The sequence below is a fragment of the Portunus trituberculatus genome, chromosome 9, assembly GCF_017591435.1.
Source record: "Portunus trituberculatus isolate SZX2019 chromosome 9, ASM1759143v1, whole genome shotgun sequence".
Lineage (NCBI taxonomy): Eukaryota > Metazoa > Arthropoda > Malacostraca > Decapoda > Portunidae > Portunus > Portunus trituberculatus.
In genome coordinates, this window is record NC_059263.1 from 10,409,698 (window position 1) to 10,435,449 (window position 25,752).

A 25,752-nucleotide genomic window follows, 5' to 3' on the forward strand; every position below is an offset into this window, starting at 1 on the left:
AGGGTTGCCTGCTGGTCACCCAGCCAGTCTTCCCAATTATGGAGCGAGCTCAGAGCTTATAGACCGATCTTCGGGTAGGACTGAGACCACAACACACTCCACACACCGCGAAAGCGAGGCCACAACCCCTCGAGTTACATCCCGTACCTATTTACTGCTAGGTGAACAGACCCTGCACATTAAGAGGCTTGCCCATTTGCCTCGCCGCTTTCCGGGACTCGAACCCGGACCCTCTCGATTGTGACTCGAGCTTGCTAACCACTACACTACGCGGTGTGTGTGTGTGTGTGTGTGTGTGTGTGTGTGTGTGTGCAAGGGTAACTGCATAAAGTTAAGGTAAAAATAGTGGATGACACGTTAGTTTATTGAGTTATGAACTGTGGCCAGTGTTGCATTACATAATTTCAGAGCAGGTCTGATGTCAGTGAGTGAAGCATTCAAACAAAATCATGAAGTTGCTTATTATTATAACAAATATCGACTTTCCTGTTTTTTTTTTTTTTTTTTTTAATAGCTTTCTTTCACATTTGCAGACTTTGCTTGTCTTCCTGCATGTTGAGTTTTCCTCCTGATCGGCAACACAAAACAAGTGGTGAGAAGTCACTGATAGGGCACGAGGAGCATGTGCAGCAGCAACTGAGGCCAAGGTCGGACTCGGAGAGTAACTGCCAGTAGCCTCCAGCTCCGTTGCTTCTTATCACAGAAAGAGGCCGATAATTAATCTAAGAACACAAGAACACAAAGAAATAATGAAGGTGCAAGAGGCCATCAGGTCTGCACGTGGCAGTCCATGTATGAAACATGCCTAAGTAATATATCCACCTATTATCTCCATCCACGAACTGTCCTAAACTTACTTTGAAATTCCCATTGCCATTAGGAATCCATTTATCTATCATTTTATCTAACAACAAATCTCTCTCTCTCTCTCTCTCTCTCTCTCTCTCTGAAATTTAAGTTTATTGGGGTGGAATTCGTTATTTCTCGTGCTATCCTAATATTTTATTCATTATATCCTTGTTATATTCCTCATTCCATTCAAAGACCTCTATCCGATCCCTTCTTAATCTACGCCTCTATAAGGAATGTAAACTCAAAATCTATAATCTCCTATCCGGTGGTAAGGACTACTTATCCATCCTTTGCTACCTGTAGACATTCTCCTCAAGACTGATTCTAACAGACTTATATCATTCATTCCTGTAATATGGAGACTAACACTCCACAACATAATCTAGATGAGGTTTGACTAAGTAAATCTGTAATATTATTTCGGAACTTCTACTTTTAACGCTTTTAAAAGGTGAGTGCTAGTAGATGATTTCCTTTACGGCATCTACGTACTATTTTTTCCCAATGTAGAGAGTTAAATAGAACTCAACAATTTTTCATTATCTATGTTATCAAAGACTCACTTTTTATTGTGTCTATTATGTGATATCCTCTATCAATGTTAACACTTTAATTTTGCTGATGTTAAATTGCATCTCCATTTATCTATGCATTCGTTCTTTCATACTTACTATGTACGTTGGTCCCTAGCCAGACACTCTGCAAAACACAAAAGGTTTTATCAATACTCGTTATATGAACGTGCATTGTGTGTGTGTGTGTGTGTGTGTGTGTGTGTGTGTGTGTGTGTGTGTGTGTGTGTGTGTGTGTGTGTGTGTGTGTGTGTGTGTTATTTTCAAAGTCATTTCCAAAGGTACCCTCATGCAATTCAGCACAGACGCTAACTTTGAGCCATAACATCGAGATGGCTGTATGCCACACTGGTACTTCAATGAGGTCCATTAGCCTCATGACATTCACATGACTGTTTTTGACACGAGCTGAAGGTTTGGAGGACTTTAAAGACGCAACGGCGACAAGAGCAGGACAATTCTGACCTCTAACATGTTACATCGGACGAGGTCAAATCTGATCACGGACACAAATATTAAATAAGCACACTGCATGTACTGTTTGTTACATGGTGTTACAGAATTGCTGAAGTAAAGATCACACAGAGAGAGCATGCTCACTCATTCGAGGTGAATCTGACCTTCAAGCTCACCAGAGGCTGTAAGAGAACATGTTCAGGCTGTGCATGTAACATGTGAAACTTTATGAAATTCGGTTTATATATTTTGTAGTACTTGTACCATGTTGGATTACAATTTGTCCATGAGAGCATCTTGCTGTTGAGTTCAAAGATGTTATGACCGTCTTTTCATGTTTACATTGTCAAATTCCATTCACGTTATTCGCAGAGTATCTTACAATTTGATGGAATATTTTCTTTGCGAAAGCTCAAATTCCTTTCATTGACTAAACGGGAAGGTAGTTAGACAGCAGCAAAACAAATCGATAAGGGCAACTCGAGACTCTACAAAGAAAACCGCCTTTCAATACATATATTTCTTTCAACGGAACTACTTACTGAAGGCTCTGTGTTACCCTGCTGGTTTCGCTTCCTGGGGTTCAGCACATAGTCCGCCAGCCATATGACGTCCTGGTTGGGAAGTGATTCCATGGGAATTACCATGAGCCGAGAGTTCATGTCTAAAAAGAGATAAATAAATAGATCATTATAACTACAACAACAGCAATAACAATAAAAACGACAATGCTACTCATACTACTATTACGACTACTACTACTACTACTATTACTACTACTACTACTTCTGCTACAACTACTATTACTACTACTAATAGTAGTAGTAGTAGTAGTAGTAGTAGTAGTAGTAGTAGTAGCAGTAGTAGTAGTAGCAGCAGCAGTAGAAGTAATGATAATAGTACCTAATATTTAAGCCCAATGGAGGTCTGCCTGGCGCACGCAGGACTTGCAGTTGGTGAACTTAATTTAGTTAAGGCAACACGCACCACTGATACTTCTTCAGAACCCTTCCAACCAATAGCATGGTTATAACTTTGGTTGGGTTGAAGTTGGGTCTATTTTGGTTATCATGCTTTCATTCCAACGTCTTGTCAGCTGAGAGAGAGAGAGAGAGAGAGAGAGAGAGAGAGAGAGAGAGAGAGAGAGAGAGAGAGAGAGAGAGAGAGAGAGACAGCAGCAGCAGCAGGAACGACTTCATTAGGACTGTGCCCCATCAGGAATAGCGAGACTGGTGCAGGAGTAAAAAATTGCCAAAATGTTAAGAACTTATAACAATAACACCTCACACATACGAGGAGTAAGGTAAAAGTGACACGTAGCAAGACGGGCATCCATATACTCTATGGCGTAGCTGTCACAGGCCTTGGCGAGTTTTTTCAGGAAGACCAGGTAGAATAGGTACAACTCCGCAGCGGCTCTCTTTGACACATGCGCCTCCTTCTTCCTGTGTCTCGCCACAATTTTCTGTACCGCTGCCTTGGAAGGAACCCTCATCCTGTTCGCTGCTCAGGTCAGGGCACATGTAAGTCGGGAAGAATTTGCTGCTGCTGTTGCTGTTGCTGATCTGCCGCCACGCTCACGATTGAAAATTTGTAGGGTGAGTTGGGGACGGATCGTACACATTTTTTTTTTAAATAATCATAAAAAAAAAACTTTAGTGAATTACGTAAAGTTGAAGTTATTAATATAAAATATAGTCATTTGGCTATGTTGTGTGTATGGCACAGTTTTGGCATCACAATATTAATGGGTGAAAATAAGGTAAGAACAAACAATAAATAAATAAAAGTGTACAGATCGTCCACAGGTGTGGATGATCTGTACAGGCATGTAGGTCCCTCAGAATTTTTTTTTTTTTTTATATATATATATAAACAATTAAATATATTACCAGTTTGCCCTTCCATTCCCTTGCATGGGCTCCAATGATGATTTCAATGTGATTGGCAACATAGATATGTACCTACAAAACACTGCATGTTGAAACACAAAGTGAAAGGTTATTCATCAAACTTTATTGTACAAAAAAGTACAAAAATATTCAGTATCAAATTGTTTGAATCACAGCAGGTCATCCTACACATCACACTGCTTAAACATAACAAAAGAAATCATTCTAATCCTTATAGGATGACAAAGTAATAAATGTTGATATTCAGTAAATTGAAGATTTTTCTTTAATCACTGAGTATCATCAAAATAAAATTAAACAATCTTTCAATCCACTGACATGTTTTTCTGCTGTACAAAAGTACCATATAGGGCTGGTCTACCCTACAAAGCTATGAAGGCAGGCCTACTTAACATTGTAGGATGCCAGAGAGTGTTGGAATCTGACGAATCGCTTCAATCTAGGAGTGGGTGCTGACAATGGAGCAAACAAAATCCCCTTCACCAGCTTAAGCTCAATATCTCCTTCATCTTCAATGTTAGGGAAGATAAAAGAGTCACTCAGTTTACGTGAGGATGTTCCGTACATAGTTGTAGTTTTACAGGGCCTGGGCTTTATGCTCGTGTGGCCCCGTCTCCATATCTACACTTATCCAATCTTACTTTAAAAGTATGCACACTCGTTGCAGACACTACTTCTTCATTTAAACTGTTCCACGTCTCAATTCATCTCTGCGGGAAACTATATTTTTTTTAATATCTCTCAGACATCTTGCTTTTCTCAGCTTTTTACTATGCGATCTTGTGCTTCGGATGTCATATTCTTCTCTCCGGATCAGTTTCTCATTATCCACTTGGTCCATTCCGTTGATCAATTTATAAACTTGTATCAGGTCTCCTCTCTCCCTTCTTTGCTCCAGGGTTGGTAGATCCATAGCCTTTAGTCTCTCCTCATATGTCATCCCTTCAAATTCTGGAACCATTCTTGTAGCTATTTTTTGTAGCCTCTCCAATTTTCTTGTGTTTCTTTTTATGAGGGATCCACACTACTGCATATTCCAATCTGGGTCTTATTATAGTACTTATCAATTTCTTCATCATTTCTTTGTCCATGTAGTGAAATGCTACTCCAATATTCATTAGCAAATTATATGTTTCTCTAAAAATTCTATCAATATGGCTTACTGGTTGATTGTTTTCTTCCATCGTCACTCCTAAGTCCTTTTCCTTTTTAACTATTCCATCTCCCATCATATAGATTCCCACAAGTGTGTGTGTGTGTGTGTGTGTGTGTGTGTGTGTGTGTGTGTGTGTGTGTGTGTGTGTGTGTGTGTGTGTGTGTGCGTGCTTGGCCTGTTATTGAGTAAAATTTGGAATTGTTAGATATATCGATAGACAAGAAAAAAAAAAACTTTATAGATTACAGAATGAATGAACAAGTAAATATATGAATAGATAAAAAGATAAATAATACTAAGTAAATTATTGAACAGGATATGATTATAAGCATCTAAAAAAGACAGATCGGAAGTGCATGTTAAGATTGGCGCACTGACGCAGAAAGGGCTCTCACAGTGCTGTCCTGAATGCAGCACGTGAAGGCGAGACTTTAAGTCCTTCCTTACTGAGACCCATTTTAACCTTAATTTTTGGGGGTATGATTAGACGATTTTATTTGCATTAGGAAGGTTCTAGGGAGCGGGGGTCAAAAGATTAATGGTCAGAGTCTTTACTATATAATATCAATTCCCCCATAAGTTTCTGACGCTATATATATATATAATAATTTCCAAACAGTAACCAGAATGAATGTGGAAACGCGTCCTAGTATTGAAGGGATTAAGACAGCAATTATTGGCGCCAAAGAAAAAGAAAACATCATTCTTGAATTAGAAATAAATAGTCATGACTTTTATCTAGTATTCACCGTGCAGAATAGTATGAATCAGATTTGTACGTAATTATCATATTTCTAACGAAAGCAACAGCTGTCATCTTTCTATAATGGCAGTATAGTAATTGGCTAAAGCTGCCTTACATCTCTCTCTCTCTCTCTCTCTCTCTCTCTCTCTCTCTCTCTCTCTCTCTCTCTCTCTGTCTGTCTCTGAAAACTGAGAGCATTTCATAGATATAAGAGAGTAAAGTTCCTGATTTCTATGACACCTTTGTTGAGATTCTAATGGCAAGACAGTGTCTTGTTGCTTTTCTTTGTTCCTCTAACATTGTAATTACCTGCGGGTTTACACGGAGGTGTTTTCCACCAGGCAGCTTCCAGCCACTCGGACCAGCCGCAAGGTCTTATCCGATATACATATGTATGCACACACACACACACACACACACACACACACACACACACACACACACACCTCGCTTTCCCGGTGATGGTAAGACTGGCTGGGTGACCATCAGGCGACCGAGGTAAATTACACACACATACACACACACACATATATATATATATATATATATATATATATATATATATATATATATATATATATATATATATATATATATATATATATATATATATATATATATATATATATATATATATATATATATATATATATATGCATTTCACGGAGAGTGAGTCATTGTTTTTCGCAAATATCTTTTAAACTAATGAATTGATCGGAATGGTACTTTGACACTGTGTGCTAGACACCTTCCGCTAATTTTTGGTCATACTAAGCAATGCCAAATGATGTTAGTAAAAGCGATTACTCTTGAGATATACGGTGTTGCCGAGCCTCGCCAACCTATCCATATGAACGTCTACAATCCCCCATCTCATTCCTCCCTACGTTCCTCTCTCCCACTCGCTTCCCCCCTCCTCCTCCAACACTCCCGCTATCTCCCCTACACGTTCGATTGTGTACGGCTTTAAACGTCAGGAGTAAACGCTTTTACTAACACCATTTGGCCATGCTCAGTATGACCAAAAAATAGCGGAAGGTGTCTTGTACACAGAGTCAAAGTACCATTCCGATCAATTCATTAGTTTGAAAGATATTCGCGAAAAACAATGACTCACTCTCCGTGAAATGCGTTAGTTGTATTTACCTAGTTGTATTGTACAGGGTTCGAGCGTATGGAGATATGGAGACAGTGTCCTGTCTCCATATCTCCATTTATCTAGTTTTTCTTTAAAGTTATGAACACTATGTGCTGGAACAATTCCATTATCCAGCGCATTCCATTTTTCCACCGTTCTGTGTGAAAAACTGTATTTTACAACATCCTTCACACACTGCCTCATCCTGATCTTCTTTTCATGTCCTCTTGTCCTTCCATCTTCTGTCAACAGCACCAGGTCTTCTTTATCTATCTTTTCAATATCATTTACTATCTTATACATTGTTATTAGGTCCCCGCGTTCTCTTCTATCTTGTAAGGTTGGCAGTCCCATTTCCTTCAGTCGTTCTTCATATGTGAGGCACCATCTTTGTAGCAATCTTCTGTATCCTTTCCAGTTTTCTAATATCTTTTTTAGAGCTCGGAGACCATACCACTGCTGCATATTCCGGCCTTGGGCGTATCATGCTTGTGATGATTTTTTTCATCTTATCTTTATCCATGTAATGAAAAGCCACTCTTATATTAGTCAACATCTTGTATGATAGTCCAAATATCTTGTTTATGTGTTTATCAGGGCTCAGATTTTCTTGTATGATCACTCCAAGATCTTTTTCCTCTTTAGTCTTCGTTATTTGCTCCTCCCCTATCAAATAGTTCCATGCTGGTCTTGTCTTACTCTTTCCTAGTTCCATTATGTGACATTTCTTGGCATTAAATTCCAATTTCCACTTCTTGCTCCATTCATAGATCTTGTTTAAATCTTCCTGTAACAGTAGACAGTCCTCTCTGGTTTTGATAACTTTTAGCAATTTAGCATCATCAGCGAATAAATTTATATAACTATTTATCCCAATGTGAATGTCGTTTACATAAACTTGAAACATAATGGGGGCTAACACTGACCCTTGTAGCACTCCGCTAGTTACTTTACTTCAAGATGAGTATGCATCTGTGATCAGTTCTCATTTCCCTATCCTTCAAGTAATCTGTTGTCCATTTGAGCAAGGATCCACGCAGTCCTCCTATGTTCTCCAGTTTCCAAAGTAATCTTCCGTGCGGGACTTTATCAAAAGCCTTTTTAATGTCCAGGTATACTGTGTCTATCCATCCATCTCTGTTTCAAGTCCTGCAATAACTCTGGAGTAAAAGCTTAATAAGTTTGATACACATGACCGCCCCGTCCTGAACCCAAATTGTCTGTTCGATATGACTTGCTTGTGTGTGTGTGTGTGTGTGTGTGTGTGTGTGTGTGTGTGTGTGTTTCATTAAATCGCTGGTGATTTTGCACAGAAATTTTCCAGCAATCATATTTCTAAATAATTTCCTTTACCGAAGCAGATTAGGTTAAGTTTGGTTACGTTACTATATATTCAGTTTAACTTATCAACCATGATACACGGATTTGTGATATAATTTTTGCTGCATAGAATTTGCAGTTATTTGAATTTAGATTTCATTTGTATACTTTTCACCTTTAAAGATACATCAGTGTCTGTGAAAAAATTTATGAACAGTAACCTAACTTAACCAAACCTAATTCAAAATTCACCTTAACTTTCTTCAGAAAAGGAAATAATATTGGAACTATGATTATTGAAATATTCTTGTACAAAATCACAAGGTATTTCATGTCATCCCTGATTGCACAGATTCCCTGTAAAACACTCTACATAGCTTCCACTGCAGCATCTCCCTTCCCCTGCAGCAGCTCCCGTCTCTTGCAGCAGCAACCTTCCCCTGCAGCAGTAACCTTCCCCTCCAGCAGCAACCTTCCCTGCAGCAGCTCCCGTCTCTTGCAGCAGCAACCTTCCTGCAGCAGCTCCCTTCCCCTGCAGCAACCTTCCCTGCAGCAGCAACCTTCCCTGCAGCAGCTCCCGTCTCTTGCAGCAGCAACCTTCCCCTGCAGCAGCTCCCCTCCCATGCAGCAGCAACCTTCCCCTGCAGCAGCTCCCGTCTCTTGCAGCAGAAACCTTCCCCTGCAGCAGCTCCCGTCTCTTGCAGCAGCAACCTTCCCCTGCAGCAGCTCCCGTCTCTTGCAGCAGCAACCTTCCCCTGCAGCAGTAACCTTCCCCTCCAGCAGCAACCTTCCCCTGCAGCAGCTCCCGTCTCTTGCAGCAGCAACCTTCCCCTGCAGCAGCTTCCGTCTCTTGCAGCAGCAACCTTCCCCTGCAGCAGCTCCCGTCTCTTGCAGCAGCTCCCTTCCCCTGCAGCTGCTCCCGTCTCTTGCAGCAGCTTCCTTCCCCTGCAGCAGCAACCTTCCCCTGCAGCAGCTCCCGTCTCTTGCAGCAGCTCCCTTCCCTGCAGCTGCTCCGTCTCTTGCAGCAGCAACCTTCCCCTGCAGCAGCTCCCGTCTCTTGCAGCAGCAACCTTCCCCTGCAGCAGCTCCCGTCTCTTGCAGCAGCAACCTTCCCCTGCAGCAGCTCCCTTCCCCTGCAGCAGCAACCTTCCCTGCAGCAGCTCCGTCTCTTGCAGCAGCAACCTTCCCCTGCAGCAGCTCCCGTCTCTTGCAGCAGCAACCTTCCCCTGCAGCAGCTCCCGTCTCTTGCAGCAGCAACCTTCCCCTGCAGCAGCTCCCGTCTCTTGCAGCAGCAACCTTCCCCTGCAGCAGTAACCTTCCCCTGCAGCAGCAACCTTCCCTGCAGCAGCTCCCGTCTCTTGCAGCAGCAACCTTCCCTGCAGCAGCTCCCGTCTCTTGCAGCAGCAACCTTCCCCTGCAGCAGTAACCTTCCCCTCCAGCAGCAACCTTCCCCTGCAGCAGCTCCCGTCTCTTGCAGCAGCAACCTTCCCCTGCAGCAGCTCCCGTCTCTTGCAGCAGCTCCCTTCCCCTGCAGCAGCTCCCGTCTCTTGCAGCAGCAACCTTCCCCTGCAGCAGCTCCCGTCTCTGCAGCAGCAACCTTCCCTGCAGCAGCTCCCGTCTCTTGCAGCAGCAACCTTCCCCTGCAGCAGCTCCCGTCTCTTGCAGCAGCAACCTTCCCCTGCAGCAGCTCCCGTCTCTTGCAGCAGCAACCTTCCCCTGCAGCAGCTCCCGTCTCTTGCAGCAGCAACCTTCCCCTGCAGCAGCTCCCGTCTCTTGCAGCAGCTCCCTTCCCCTGCAGCAGCTCCCGTCTCTTGCAGCAGCAACCTTCCCCTGCAGCAGCTCCCGTCTCTTGCAGCAGCAACCTTCCCCTGCAGCAGCTCCCTTCCCCTGCAGCAGCAACCTTCCCCTGCAGCAGCAACCTTCCCCTGCAGCAGCTCCCGTCTCTTGCAGCAGCAACCTTCCCCTGCAGCAGCTCCCGTCTCTTGCAGCAGCAACCTTCCCCTGCAGCAGTAACCTTCCCCTCCAGCAGCAACCTTCCCTGCAGCAGCTCCTGTCTCTTGCAGCAGCAACCTTCCCCTGCAGCAGCTCCCGTCTCTGCAGCAGCAACCTTCCCTGCAGCAGCTCCGTCTCTTGCAGCAGCAACCTTCCCCTGCAGCAGCTCCGTCTCTTGCAGCAGCTCCCTTCCCTGCAGCAGCTCCGTCTCTTGCAGCAGCAACCTTCCCCTGCAGCAGCTCCCGTCTCTTGCAGCAGCAACCTTCCCCTGCAGCAGCTCCCTTCCCCTGCAGCAGCAACCTTCCCCTGCAGCAGCAACCTTCCCCTGCAGCAGCTCCCGTCTCTTGCAGCAGCAACCTTCCCCTGCAGCAGCTCCGTCTCTTGCAGCAGCAACCTTCCCCTGCAGCAGCTCCCGTCTCTTGCAGCAGCAACCTTCCCCTGCAGCAGTAACCTTCCCCTCCAGCAGCAACCTTCCCCTGCAGCAGCTCCCGTCTCTTGCAGCAGCTCCCTTCCCCTGCAGCTGCTCCCGTCTCTTGCAGCAGCAACCTTTCCCTGCAGCAGCTCCTGTCTCTTGCAGCAGCAACCTTCCCCTGCAGCAGCTCCCGTCTCTTGCAGCAGCAACCTTCCCCTGCAGCAGCTCCCTTCCCCTGCAGCAGCAACCTTCCCCTGCAGCAGCAACCTTCCCCTGCAGCAGCTCCCGTCTCTTGCAGCAGCAACCTTCCCCTGCAGCAGCTCCCGTCTCTTGCAGCAGGAACCTTCCCCTGCAGCAGCTCCCGTCTCTTGCAGCAGCAACCTTCCCCTGCAGCAGCTCCCGTCTCTTGCAGCATCAACCTTCCCCTGCAGCAGTAACCTTCCCCTGCAGCAGCAACCTTCCCCTGCAGCAGCTCCCGTCTCTTGCAGCAGCAACCTTCCCCTGCAGCAGTAACCTTCCCCTCCAGCAGCAACCTTCCCCTGCAGCAGCAACCTTCCCCTGCAGCAGCTCCCGTCTCTTGCAGCAGCTCCCTTCCCCTGCAGCAGCTCCCGTCTCTTGCAGCAGCAACCTTCCCCTGCAGCAGCTCCCGTCTCTTGCAGCAGCAACCTTCCCCTGCAGCAGCTCCCGTCTCTTGCAGCAGCAACCTTCCCCTGCAGCAGCTCCCGTCTCTTGCAGCAGCAACCTTCCCCTGCAGCAGCTCCTTCTCTTGCAGCAGCAACCTTCCCCTGCAGCAGCTCCCGTCTCTTGCAGCAGCAACCTTCCCCTGCAGCAGCAACCTTCCCTGCAGCATCAACCTTCCCCTGCAGCATCTCCCTTCCCCTGCAGCAGCAACCTTCCCTTGCAGCATCAACCTTCCCCTGCAACAGTAACCTTCCCCTGCAGCAGCAATCTTCTCCTGCAGCAGCAACCTTCCCCTGCAGCAGTAACCTTCCCCTGCAGCAGCAACCTTCCCCTGCAGCAGCTCCCTTCCCCTGCAGCAGCAACCTTCCCCTGCAGCAGCAACCTTCCCCTGCAGCAGTAACCTTCCCCTGCAGCAGCAACCTTCCCCTGCAGCAGCTCCCTTCCCCTGCAGCAGCAACCTTCCCCTGCAACAGTAACCTTCCCCTGCAGCATCAACCTTCCCCCTGCAGCAGCAACCTTCCCCTGCAACAGTAACCTTCCCCTGCAGCAGCAACCTTCCCCTGCAGCAGTAACCTTCCCCTGCAGCAGCAACCTTCCCCTGCAGCAGCAACCTTCCCCTGCAGCAGCAACCTTCCCCTGCAGCAGCTCCCTTCCCCTGCAGCAGCAACCTTCCCCTGCAACAGTAACCTTCCCCTGCAGCAGCAACCTTCCCCTGCAGCAGCTCCCTTCCCCTGCAGCAGCTCCCTTCCCCTGCAGCAGCAACCTTCCCCTGCACCAGCAACCTTCCCCTGCAGCAGCTCCCGTCTCTTGCAGCAGCAACCTTCCCCTGCAGCAGCTCCCGTCTCTTGCAGCAGCAACCTTCCCTGCAGCAGCTCCGTCTCTTGCAGCAGCAACCTTCCCCTGCAGCAGCTCCCGTCTCTTGCAGCAGCAACCTTCCCCTGCAGCAGCAACCTTCCCCTGCAGCAGCTCCCGTCTCTTGCAGCAGCAACCTTCCCTGCAGCAGTAACCTTCCCCCAGCAGCAACCTTCCCTGCAGCAGCAACCTTCCCTGCAGCAGCTCCGTCTCTGCAGCAGCTCCTTCCCTGCAGCAGCTCCCGTCTCTTGCAGCAGCAACCTTCCCCTGCAGCAGCTCCCGTCTCTTGCAGCAGCAACCTTCCCCTGCAGCAGCTCCGTCTCTTGCAGCAGCAACCTTCCCCTGCAGCAGCTCCGTCTCTTGCAGCAGCAACCTTCCCCTGCAGCAGCTCCGTCTCTTGCAGCAGCAACCTTCCCCTGCAGCAGCTCCCGTCTCTTGCAGCAGCAACCTTCCCCTGCAGCAGCTCCCGTCTCTTGCAGCAGCAACCTTCCCCTGCAGCAGTAACCTTCCCCTGCAGCAGCAACCTTCCCCTGCAGCAGCTCCCTTCCCCTGCAGCAGCAACCTTCCCCTGCAGCAGCAACCTTCCTCTGCAGGCAGGACTTAGACAGGCAGGAGGCATGAAACACTTAGCACAACTCCTTCAGTTCACTGGGGTGTAATACCGTACAATACTGAATACAAGGTGTCACACACAACGAAAGCGTTAGCGGAGAAGAACACGCTGTGATGACAAGGGGTACAATGTCCACCTAATATTAGGTGGACATTGAAGGGGCACAGGATGAGTGAACGCAGGAAGAATTTGCGGGAGAAGAGCTGGAGGACCAGCAGACTTTCCTCACGGAAGAACTGGGGGGATCTGAGAGCGAGCGAGTCATGAACGTGAACATGAACATCAAAAGAAAGATGGAGAGGGGGGAAGTGGGGAAAGAGGAAGAATACGGGGTGATAAGAAAAGAGGTTTAAATAGGAGAGTAAAATCACTGGGGCTTAACACAGGCGCAAGATGATTTTTTTTTTTTTTTTTTTTTTTCTAGAATGTTGCTGACCGGACATGAAAAAGGACGCCAGGACAAGACCAGGAGGAGCCGAGCAAAGCGCACCAACACCGAGCACGCCAAAGCTCAGCACCGCCAATGCCACGGATTAGGGCACCGCACCTGCACGGAAATGGTGGCCAAATATTCATGTCTTTCAGGAAGCAAGCACCAAAACAACGTGAAGCAGGAAGAGTGAGTGTAAGACAGTAGTAGGGAAAAGGATGACAAATAGAAAGGATGGAGTAAGAAGTACTTCCGTATAGCGGAGGGACCTACAGCTTTACGTGGATTTCGAACCACGGATAGTAATAGAGTTGTGAAGGATTAGTGATTAAAGGATCGCTGAACAACTTTATTAGCGAGGTGGGTGAGGGGAAGAGTGAACTTTTATTTGTGAAGAAAAATGGATGTGATGAATGATTACGGCAGTGTCTGTAGTCTCCCTGCTGCATTCTTCTATGGGGAAGCCATGGGTGGTCGGGCACATCCCATAATTTCAACCTGCTCTGGGGAGATAAGAAGACTACCGTGATAGTGCAGTGATAATGATTATTGCAAAAGTGAGTGATGTGAAGACAGGATGCTATGTTTGCGTGCCCCTTCCAGGGAAATGCGTGAGGGTGAAGACTCCCAAATACATGAGATCCTCCCAGCAGCCGTCACATAGCTCAACAAACATTAGAACACCGGAATAATGAAGTTAACGGAATGCCGCGGTATTCTGTGGTGGCTGCAGAATCACATTACAGCAACTCCGGGTTTATGTTCGTGCGTTGCGGGAGAGATCGGTCAATGTTAGTACCGCTAGGTCACACGAGTCAAGGACAGGCATAGGAAAAACAAAGGCACATGAACGTTTTGCAAACATTTCATTAACCTCAAACCACATGCAGGTACAACTACAAAACGTCTCCTGCGTCTGGATTTTCCCGGACATGTCCGGAAATTCGGAATCCACGTGCCGAAATTTGCGTCCATGGGAAATTCATGAAAATTCCTCAAATGTCTGGAATTTCAGCTTCCATCAAATGTTTAAAAATATGTCATATTTCTATAGGTTCAAATGGTAAGAGAGAAGAAAGGAAAAAGGAGTGTATACCACACACTAACCTTAAGAAGACTATGCACATTGCGATTAAATGAAATCCAGACAAGTCTTCAATCCTCACCTCCAACAACACCCTGTATTGAGAGAAACGTCTTGTAGAGTGGCAGCTATTTCGTCGAACGACGATGTTTTTTTTTTTTTTTTACTGGGGCCCCAGATGTGTTCTTTTTCCCTCACCAACTCTGGCATCTTCTCTATATCTGGACAACGTTTACATTTTCAAAGCTTACTCCGTGACGTCACGACGAAAAGTCACAAATCGAATAGCAAGACCAACATGGGCTTGATTTGCGACTGCTTTCTGCAGTCACTAGACGCTGATTGCGAGTCGAAAAACTACGTACGTAAAAAAAAAAAAAAAAAAAAAATGGCACGTGTGAACCTGCCTTTACACCTCTTCTGTGTTAAGCAATGGGAAATTGCCACTTTTTCATTACTAGAGGAAAACTAAGAAGAAATTACTGATGGTTTGACTAATGTAAACCACACTATAGTTTCATAAATATGTCATGTAGACTATTAATAACGGTATTTGCATAATAGTTACAATATTGAAGGAAATACAGCAGGTCGTTTCCGGGAGAAATTATGGTAAAAAGATTATTTTTTCTTGTACATTACATGGCAAGGAACAAATAGTGAAATAAAATTTCAGTGATTGATGCTTTTTCAAATTCCCAGTGACATGAAATCACACATATCATTCTAAATCAAAGCGAGAGAGAGAGAGAGAGAGAGAGAGAGAGAGAGAGAGAGAGAGCATTTGACATGCATTTGATAAGTAATTGCTATACCAAGAATAATCAATTTTCAGACCAACTTTCACCTGATATACAGTTTATTTATCTTTTATTTAAATGCGCATGTATACATGGATATGTATATTTACATGTGTACATGACCTTGTTCAGTCATACATTTGCCGCAAAGACATCTTCACATCTCTCACCCAAGAGCTGGAAAACACTATTATCTAATTTGTATGTATGATTTACCGTCTAAAACTTCGTGCCACGGTATGCCACGACTATTACGAATCTTTTAAGGTCATATATGTGGTAGGCACCCTTAAGACATGAGGGCAGAGGCGGACATGAGGCTTAAAATAATAAGCGTAACTCGTGTGTTCCCATGTATTTTCAATGGGCGGCTGGCAGTGTTTTGGGAGTAAAGGGGGTAAAGGCAGCAGCGGACCAATAGGGCGCTGGCTTCACTTCTGTGACGTCATGCCACCTTCTCTTATTAAACTTCTTAGGGTGTAAGCTGCGATCGTAAGCTTGCCCACCGCCTCAAGTTTTTTTTTTTTTTTTTGTACGGTGGGATAAGGGCGCCTTTCACAGTCTTGCCTTCGTCGCATGATTGGCCTGATGTTGCGCGCCAATCTTTTCTTTTTAACCTGTGTTGATAACGATATAGGCATCAGGTTGTATATTGTTTGTTTGGCCTTGTGAACTTGTTACTGCACCAAAAGGTAAGTAAATAGTTTTTTGTTATTGATTTACATGCTTTTCAATATTATATCTGGCGTTAGTGAAAATGCCCTGAATTTTGATAGTTAATATATGGCAAACTTATGTTAGCAGAACTTTTGGAAGTGTCTAAATTACATAAAAACGAAATAAAGGACCAAGAGAGAGAACACAGCAAAAACGTAAGGTACTATATGAGAAATATGAAAAAAAAAAAAAAAAAAAATTAGCTGCATACAATGCAAAAGAAACTGAAGGAAATATCACACAGAACAAGCAAAAATGAATGAAAAAAAGCAAGAATGAATGAATGAACAAGCAAGAATGAAAGAAGAACAGGCAAGATTTTAGCAAATTTTGCTTAAGATAGTTCTAGGGATGCAGGAGACAACTCACTGGGAGGTAAAGGAGGTGGATGACAAGGTGAGTACTAGAAATGATAGAGTACAGGACCTTGAATATTTTTGATTGAAAACAAGCAGCTAGTGACTATGGAAGACAGTTGTGCCACATTTGAGTGTATTAAACGTGCTGGAAGTAAATAGATGAGAAGGGGCTTTGGTGAGAGTTCTACAGTGTCCAATGGGATGAAGGAAGGCACAATCCTTGAATAGGATATACATAGCAAAGATGAAGTGCAACTAATCAGCATCCTTAAAATTAATAGCATTGAGGACAGGACAAGATTAAAAAGGATTCCAATGGAGGTACTGAAGTGTCCTAAGGTATATAAAAAGGATAGTGTAGACAAAATCATTAGGAATCAGCAGAACAAAAAAGTAATGAATTTTAAATATATAATAAAAAGAAGATATTGGTTCACAAGTAGTCATGGATGAGTGAAATGGTCTCACCAACACACAAGTTGTAGTAAATGTCTTTATTTGTAAAACATCTTCACAACTTTCACCTCTCACTTGGATTAACATTAAATACTCAAGAAATCATCAGTGTGTGAGAACTGAGGACCAATTAATCTGTCTACCTGTGGCCCCCTCTTCATCAAACATAACAAAATACATAATAATAAATACATATAACTTTTGTATTATCTTGCTAGCATAATTAAAAAAAAATACAACCTAGGAGATAATATTATACACACACATACAAACATACACTCAAACACACGATAGTTCCTGCTCGCGTGTATAGTAACTGCAAAGAATCACTGCTGACGAGGAGGAGGTGAGCCTTGGCCAGCCCTTCATCATCTCCTCCTGCTACACTAAAACACTGTCTGGCAGCGAGAGTAAAAACAGTATCAAATATAGGGAAGGGCTGTCTGCCTTTAAAACTCATATTCTATTGGTGAGTCACTCCTTCTCTTTCTGTAAGTAAAGCGCCCCGTATTGTCTCTTGGCACAAGGGTCTGCAATCTGTACACACTGTCACACAAAGGAGCTCTCTCTCTCTCTCTCTCTAAGCTGTGGCCACTCAAGGCAGAGAGGCGACCAGAGAAGGATTTGTACTTCAAGCTGATTGATTTATTTTGTGTTTTCACCTGTGTCTGTCCAGGCGTCCCCTCCCCCTCCCCCCATGCGCTCAGTTAGAGGCGTTGCATTGGTAGTATCACATCATCCAGACCTCAGTTCATGGACGACACACACACACACACACACACACACACACACACACACACACACACACACACACACACACACACACACACACACACACACACACACACACACACACACATACACACACACACACATACATATGTACATACATGACTCGCTGCCAGCACACACAACACCCCTAAATGATACACTGACAAAAGCATGGTAGTGAAGGACGTGTCTTCTCTGTGGCAATCCAGCCCAACCAAGCCTAGCCCAGCCCTCCCCCAAGACTCCCTGCATCCCCCTCAAGCCCATCACACTCCTGGCTCCTGGCAGTGGCTGTCAGGGGGAGAGGGAGGGGTGGAGGAACGAAGCCAGTATCACCGGGGGTAGAAGCGCTCCCCCTCTTGCTTGGTGACGCGCCGGAATACCTCCTCCGGCAGCCCCTCAGGGTTCGCCAGCACGTTGGTGGTGGTGCTTAGCTTCCTCATTGAACTGGACACCACTGAGAATATAAAACTCTTTTACTCTCTTGTTATATACCAGAGAGAGAGAGAAATATTTGATAGCTGTAATGTTAATCTAGCATTCCATTCACAGCCAATACAACACAGTAAATCATTCCTACTGTTACTCTTTCACTGTACAACAAAGTATCACATCTGAGTGTTACTAATACTGTGTGTATTATGCCTAGCTGGAGGATCACATAAATGCTTACAAGTTGATCTGAGGACTGAGGGATACACTGAACATGAGAGGCTTCCACTGGGAACTGAACTTTTGTGAAGGCATTCATGGCAATGTAAATCCAACCTTGATTGTCCTATCACTACACATGTGGCTCATTATCACTTTATACTTCATATAAACAAACTTTCTACTTATCTATTTTTTTTTTCTCATGTAGAAGTGACACTGCCCAAGGGAAGGAAAAGGAAGAAAAATAAGGCCCATTGATGGTGACATGCCCCAAAAAGAAAGCAAAAAGGATTATCCATAATTGGGCACAAACCATAGCATACATCTACATCACTCCTGCACACACAACACAATACTCACAAGGCCGCAAGGTATTGAGGGAGCACTGTTGATCCAGCCAGGCCAGGGAGGAGCGGCAAAGATCGTCGACAGAACTTGTGCTCACACTGTTATTGTATGACTCCAGCAGAGGCTCTGTGATCAACGAGAAGATCCAGAATTTCCAGTTAGCCAGCGTCTGCTCTTTCACATATGCTGAGAACATCTCCTTGAGCTTGCTGTAGCGGGCGTGGGTCATGGGGGCACCTGTGGCTGGCAGCTGTGCTTGGGCATTGCTGCGAAGGAGGCAGGAGTGTTAGTATTCCATTATGTTTGTTACTTAGTGGATATATGTAATGACAGGAAAGCACACAAGGAGTGAGGTAAGATGACAAGAATGCACACAAAGAAATGAGATGATATAAATACACACACACCAAAAAAATGGATAGCAAAAATACATGGAAAAAAAGATAACAAATACACAACACACAAAGAAAAAGAGATATGATAATAGAAGTACACTCACACAAAAAAGATAATATAAAAACACACAAAGAAAAAGAGAGAAGATAACAAAAAATACACCAAAAAATAAGAGACAAAATAAACAAACACACCCAAAGAAAAATAATGACAAAAAAGGGGCAAAAAAATATATATATATAATAAATAAATAAATAAATAAATAAATAAATAAATAAAATAAATAAATAAATAAATAAATAAAATAAATAAATAAATAAAAAGAAAAGAAAAGAAAAGAAGAAAAAAGAGAGATATGAAGTCTATCTATACAAAACACACTCAAACATTTCTCCCCATCTTACACTGACTACCGATACTATTTGTGAGTTTCAGGTGAGTCTTCCCATCCCGTGCTGCCACCACAGACAACACCAGCTTCCCCTCACCTGATTTCAAAGCTGAGGTTCTCTATCTGTGATCTGAGCTTCTCTGCTTCCTCAGTCAGTTGCTGCCTCTCAGATTTCAATTGCTGGATGTATTCTGCTCCCTTCTGCAACATGACTGCCTTGCTGATCTGTGAGAGGGAGAGAAAGAGAGAGAGAAAGGGTGAAGGTGTAGTATATTGACAGATGGACAGGGATTTGATATGACAGGGAGTTAGTGAAAATATGATGTACTTGTTTTTATCAAAATAGAAACTTGCTGATCAGAGAGAGAGAGAGAGAGAGAGAGAGAGAGAGAGAGAGAGAGAGAGAGAGAGAGAGAGAGAGAGAGAGAGAGAGAGAGAGAGAGAGAGAGAGAGAGAGAGAGGTATGTGGTATATAGACAGATGGAAAAAAAATTGATGTGAAAGGAGGTGAGGAAAGAATTAAAACATACTGAAAGACCAAAATTTGCTGATTTGAGAGATGAAGAAGCAGGAGTCTGGCCAAATGTAAAAAAGAAAAAGGAGGAAAAAAGAAAGCTCATTCAATATGCAATTTTCAGAAAAGGTAATCATTGAAGATTTTGAAAAAGTTAGCCACTGATACTAAAACAACCACAAATAGATAAATTGATAAACAGATAGATAAACGATTAAGTTCACTGCGCTTAAGTCTGTCTTCTCAAGCATATGCAACACAACTACAACAAACTACAATAAACAAATGAGATACAAAAATAATAACTACTTAACACACTACAGAAAGTAACCTAATTAACCACAAAGAAATAAACAAATTCTGGCCTAAACAAATCACCACCACCACCACCACCACTCCTCACCTTGGCGTTGGCATTCTGACTGATGGAAGGGATCAACTGGTGCATCATGTCAAAGTTGTTTTTCAGGTTTGAGCGACGCTTCTGCTCTGCGTTGATGTGACACACTCGTCGGTGCTCCTTGTACTGCACCCTATCTGAGTCACTCTTTGGCCTGCACCAAGAGGAGGAGGACAAGGAGGATTAAGATTAACAGGAGCATAGGTAAGGATGAGGCAGGCTAAGTGTAGAAATTAGTTTGTGGTGAATACTGTCTCTGTTTTCTTTCCTCAAATTTGCTACTCTAAAGCCCTGAGGATGGAGGTGATTAGGATTAAAAGGGATAAGGATAAGGATAAGGGAGGCAAGGTGTAAAAACTATGTAGAATTTGTGTTGAATAAAAGTTTTTTTATTTTTTCTTAAATTTTGCTGTTCTAAAGCCCTGAAGATGGGGAATATTAGGATTAACAGGAGCATGGATATGAGATGGGGTAGGTGTAGAAATTAGAGTTTATAGTGAATACTGGCTCAGTTTCTCTCCCCTGCATTTACTGTTCTGAGTCAGCTGAGAGTAATTAAGATCATGAGTGAATGAGACGTGATACTATAGTCATGACGCAATTTAGGAGATATTGGTAGTGTTTTGCTGTCTTATGCTCTTTATTAGAACCTGACAGCCATTTCTTTGCAACTAGAAAAAAAAAGGAGAAAGGAAGTGAAATTTTTCTCTCCTAGTGGACATGAGGACTGACTGGCTGACACTGACAGACTTAAGGCAACTAAGACTTCCCATGCTGCCACTACTATCATCACCACAACAACTGCCACTGTAAAACCCTTTAAACAACTAAAACAGAGGAAAAATATGTTCCTATTTCTTAAAATAGATAGGATGGCTGACTGACTGAAAAAAAAAAAAAAAAAAAAAAAAAAAAAAAAGACATTAGGCAACTAAGACTTTATGTACTACCACTACCACCACCACCCACCCACCTGAAGGCCTTGTTGGGGGGTGAGGGGATGTTGACCATGTGTGGGGAGGTGGGCTCGGGGTGGGGCGGGGACTGCTTCATGAGGCTGGGAGGAGAACACGGGCTACTCCATGGTGGGATTGACTGCAACAGAAAAGATGGTGAGGTACTGGGTGTGTGTGTGTGTGTGTGTGTGTGTGTGAATAAGGTGTGTGTGTGTGTGTGTGTGTGTGTGTGTGTGTGTGTGTGTGTGTGTGTGTGTGTGTGTGTGTGTGTGTGTGTGTGTGAATAGGAAGATGGTTAAGTTTAATTTATGACCAGTCTGCATACATACTATTACTACTGCTACTCATCTCAATTTCCCAGTACCTGATAATGTGACATGCTTAGCTGTACCACAAGTGAGTTTACAATAAGCAGATAGAACACACACCTGAGAATATGTTTGTGTTTTGAGGTTGGATGGCGTGACGGCTGACAGGGTGATGGGTGGCATGATGAGGGAGGCTGTGGCCACTGGCTTCACGCTGCACATGTCACTACTCAGGGTGTACACGGTGTTGTTGCTGGTGATGCAGCTGGTGGTGGGGGAGCCGCAGCCTGTGATAAGGCCAGGGATGACAAGGGACGTGGTCTTGATGCCGTCGCCTTCAGTCTTGTGGCGACTTGTGCTGACCATTGGCTGTGCCACACTGGTCACTGACAGGGTACTGCTGCTACTGCTGCTACTACTACTACTGCTGCTGCTGCTGCTGCTACCAGCAACTTGATATGAACCTATAGTAAATAGAGGGATAGATAGATAGACAGACAAATAGATATATAACATTTACTGACATCCTAGCATTGCTTTTCATCACCTTGCTTATCCTTCCTACAACTGCTCATTAATTATCTTTACCATCTTGCCCACTTTGCCACACCCACCTTTCACCCTGTCAGCACACACAAAGGTACCACATGCTGTACAGACACAGACATGGGACTCTCACTGCACCGTACACTAACATCCATCTGAGTTTCCACACCAACCTGAGGTGAGAAGATGAGCAAGCAAGGCTGGCGTGGAGGAAGAACCGTTGGCCTGGACTGAGGCAAGGACTGGGGCTTGCACCATCAGGGAGGCCGGAACTTGGGCCACGGCAGGAGGTGGGGCTGGGGCTGGGGCTATGTGGGGAAGGGTTGACGGTGGCATTTGGGCTGGGGCAGGGTTGGGAAGGCCACTGATCATCTGGTAGGGAGCCAGTGATGGTGAGCCCACTATGGCCCCACTGCTGCTGCCACTGCTGCTGCCCCCTGAGCTGTGGGACCGGCGCCGTGGCACAGACTGTTGGGGTAAACACATTGTTGTCAATCTAAGGAGCTAATGAGAAAAATTGTCATGAGTTTTTAACAAGTTTACAAATCAATACATATAAAACTAATAAAATAAAAATATAAAGTAAATATGATCAAGTAATAGTGAAACATCACTGTTTCTTCTGCAATACAGTAAAAAACTGTAGGTTAATTTAAAAAGGATGCAATGAAAAATATTGGATGGAATTTATAGAAAAAGTCACTAGTTCACTCAAACATGACCAAAAAGTTACTGAATTTGACTACCTAATGCTGGGTCCTGTCACTGTTTCCTCCCTCACAGTACAGTCACTCCTCAGTGAATAACAGAGTGAGGCTCACACCTTACTGAGAACACACACTGTTTCTCTGATGAGCACGTACTTACTGTCCCCAAAAGCCACAGATGGGGTGTGAGGTATGTGAACAGATCAAGCTTAACTTTGCACACAAATCTGACTATAGGATCTTTATGCTCAAAGGAGCCGAGAGTCACAAGCCCCACACGTGATCCTCAAGACCAAGGCTGAGTTGCTTTCCACTGCTCCCCCAATCATTATCCCCTGCTTCCTACACTTTACAGGTTCTGGTGGAAGTTACTGGGTTTTTCAAGTGTATTTCTATTGCATTAGTGATATTCAATAAGAAACCAATGTGAAAAAGACATGAAAACCTGACAGTCCTAATAAGAGAAAAAAAATTTAAATTGTAACAAGGATTACTTAGGGTTTTGAAGGATATTTTCATATTCAACTGATAAAAAAAAAAAAAAAAAAAAAAAAAACCAGCATTGTCAATGTGAAAAATAAAGACATGAAGAACTGACACAAGCATTTAGAAAATTACAGAAGTACTCTAAGAGTTTTGAGGGGTACTTTTATCATTCTAGTGACAATTTAACAAAGACTCCTTGCCATTGATACAAACACATGGAAATCTTATCAATCATCCTCTACATTGAGAGCAAGCAATGAGAGAAATTAAACATCTATGGAAACAGGACACAGTGGAAACCCAAACACAATAGTGACAGGTGCATCAGTGCTGGTGGCAGCCCGTGACTTGGAATCCCTGGTGAGAAGCCTTGTGAGGTGTATATACAAGTCACTCCCTTGATAAGCATTCCTGTCCTGTTTCCTTCATGCCACTCAACCATTTGCCTCATTGTATATACAATAAACACACACACACACACACAATGTGTATTTACAACTAGGTAAATACACACTGACTGATAAATAGACATATTGACTGATAAGGAAAAGAAAAAAAAAAAAGAAAAAAAAAAAAAAAAAAAAAAAAAAAAAAAAAAAAAAATCACAGAAGGCTAGATAGACAAACTGACCTATAGATGGATAGATAGACTGGGTGATAGAGTGACTGGCCAACTGACTGATAGATATAAATAGACTGATGAAGATATATAAACAGATTGATAGATAGATGGCCAGATATAGATAGATAGACATACATAGACAAGTACCCTCACAGCCTAGCCTTTACTCCATCCCTTCTTTATAATTTATAGAATCTGATGGCTGAATGTCTACCAAATAGAACGGTTTCTATGTAACATGCTTGTCTTTCCAATGCCTCACTCAGGGGTTCTCAATCTGAGAAATTGCAAACTCCAGGGGTTCACAAGATTTCCAGGTGTACTTACATGGCTCAATATGCAGTTGAGTTAATGTCAGTCACTAAATTAACATTCTGTTCTATGTCAGATTATCAGGGGTTTGGGTAGATGGTCTTAAAACTCAGGGGGGTTCTTAACAAGAAAAAGGTTGAGAACCCCTGGTCTAAGTCCTGCCTCAACACATTACATATTGACAACCCACTTGCATGCTGCTTCTTTCATTACACTTATCATTCTTCAGACACACACACTCACAACTTATCTGAATCATCTCTAAATATTCTCAGCCCTCAACCTGCTTTTCAGCTCCTCCTTTGTTGAATTGTTCCTCACAATGTGTGTGTGTGTGTGTGTGTGTGTGTGTAATTCACCTCGGTCAACTGCTGGTCACCCAGCCAGTCTTCCTCATTACGGAGCGACCTCAGAGCTCATAGACTGATCTTTGTTTTTGGGTAGGACTGAGACCACAACACACTCCACACACCGGGAAAGCGAGGCCACAACCCCTCCAGTTACATCCCGTACCTATTTACTGCTAAGTGAACACACCCCACACATTAAGAGGCTTGCCCATTTGCCTCGTCGCTTACCGGGACTCGAACCCGGCCCTCTCGATTGTGAGTCATGCGTGCTAACCACTACACTACGCAGTGTGTATGTGTGTGTTTTATCATATCTGAGGATTATTAAAGTTGCGGCAACATAAAATCTTCAACCAATCACGGCTCCATACACGCCTGTTCAAATAGTCCAGCATCACATATGCTGTAGTACAACATCAGGATCCATGATCTTCTTGAGGTTATGTTGGGGCCATGCAGGCTGTGATGTCACAGCCTCTAGTGTCCCAAAGGTGCGATAGGCAGGCTAGATGCGGTGAAGCTGGTTTCTGCAGATCTCTCTCCTTCTTAGTGTTGATATTGTATGTTTACTTTGAAATCAGAACTGATGAGCACTCTCAGTGTAGCCTTTGGATCGGGGATACACAAAAATTAAGAGGATTCGACTCGGTTCTCGCGCCGTTTATAACATACACCGAAACTATAGTTCACTCGGAGCTTTCCACCGTGTGACCATTCTCGGTGATAAATAACCGGGGACAAAACGTTGCTGGCTTAAAGTTGCGTGAAAAAACGCTCGTGTGACCGCGCCTTTAGTAGCATTTTTCTATACTGACAAAATAGTTCACTAATTTTTCATTTCTTTAATCCATTTCTTGTAACAGTCTAGAGCTTTCCTAATAGTACATTCTGGGCTATCATCATCCCTGCTATGTTCCTCCTATCACTCCTCCAGTCTCTTCCCATCATTGTCTTCAGCAGACCAAGCTCCACTACAGTACAAGCATCACAGTTCCCACACAAGAAATGTAAAAACTCTCTTTCCTCTCACTTTAGGAACAATATTAATCAGTGACATGTCCACTCTACTAGTCATTTAATTTCAGAGAGGAGATTAAAGTATGTAGTGTGACATGAGTAATTTTATCTTTCATGAGTATAAAAAATGTCTTCATAATTACTGATGTGGTTAATACTGATTGATGGGTATAATCTACCTTTCACAAGAGAGAGAGAGAGAGAGAGAGAGAGAGAGAGAGAGAGAGAGAGAGAGAGAGAGAGAGAGAGAATCATTATAACAACCATCATTACCACCAAAACTTTGCTTATTGTTCTTATTTTCTCCTATTAAGTTGCACATAGTCTCTCTCTCTCTCTCTCTCTCTCTCTCTCTCTCTCTCTCTCTCTCTCTGTTTTAAATTTGTATAAGATCTTTTGTTTGTTCTTTTATGTCTTCAAATCTTT

General features: G+C 43.9%; 1 protein-coding gene and 1 long non-coding RNA gene across 3 annotated transcripts in view; both read right to left on the reverse strand.

Moving 5' to 3' along the window:
* Nucleotides 1-348: 348 nt before the first annotated feature.
* On the reverse strand, nt 349-2,546 carry LOC123501377. The gene is made up of 3 exons (XR_006673616.1): nt 2,423-2,546; nt 1,524-1,551; nt 349-722 (listed from the first exon to the last, which is right to left on the reverse strand). It is a non-coding gene; the product is annotated as an uncharacterized LOC123501377 (long non-coding RNA).
* A 14,025-nt stretch (nt 2,547-16,571) lies between these two features.
* The window catches only part of LOC123501380 (carbohydrate-responsive element-binding protein-like), an 88,229-nt gene continuing 79,048 nt past the window's right edge, over nt 16,572-25,752 (reverse strand). For both annotated transcript variants that reach the window (XM_045250192.1, XM_045250193.1), the window contains 7 exons: nt 22,006-22,300; nt 21,407-21,750; nt 20,996-21,117; nt 20,026-20,176; nt 19,206-19,333; nt 18,334-18,587; nt 16,572-17,776 (listed from right to left, as the gene is read on the reverse strand). In XM_045250192.1, the coding sequence (XP_045106127.1) occupies nt 17,652-17,776; nt 18,334-18,587; nt 19,206-19,333; nt 20,026-20,176; nt 20,996-21,117; nt 21,407-21,750; nt 22,006-22,300 (1,419 nt within the window). In that variant the 3' untranslated portion in view covers nt 16,572-17,651. The remainder of the gene's footprint in view (nt 17,777-18,333; nt 18,588-19,205; nt 19,334-20,025; nt 20,177-20,995; nt 21,118-21,406; nt 21,751-22,005; nt 22,301-25,752) is intronic.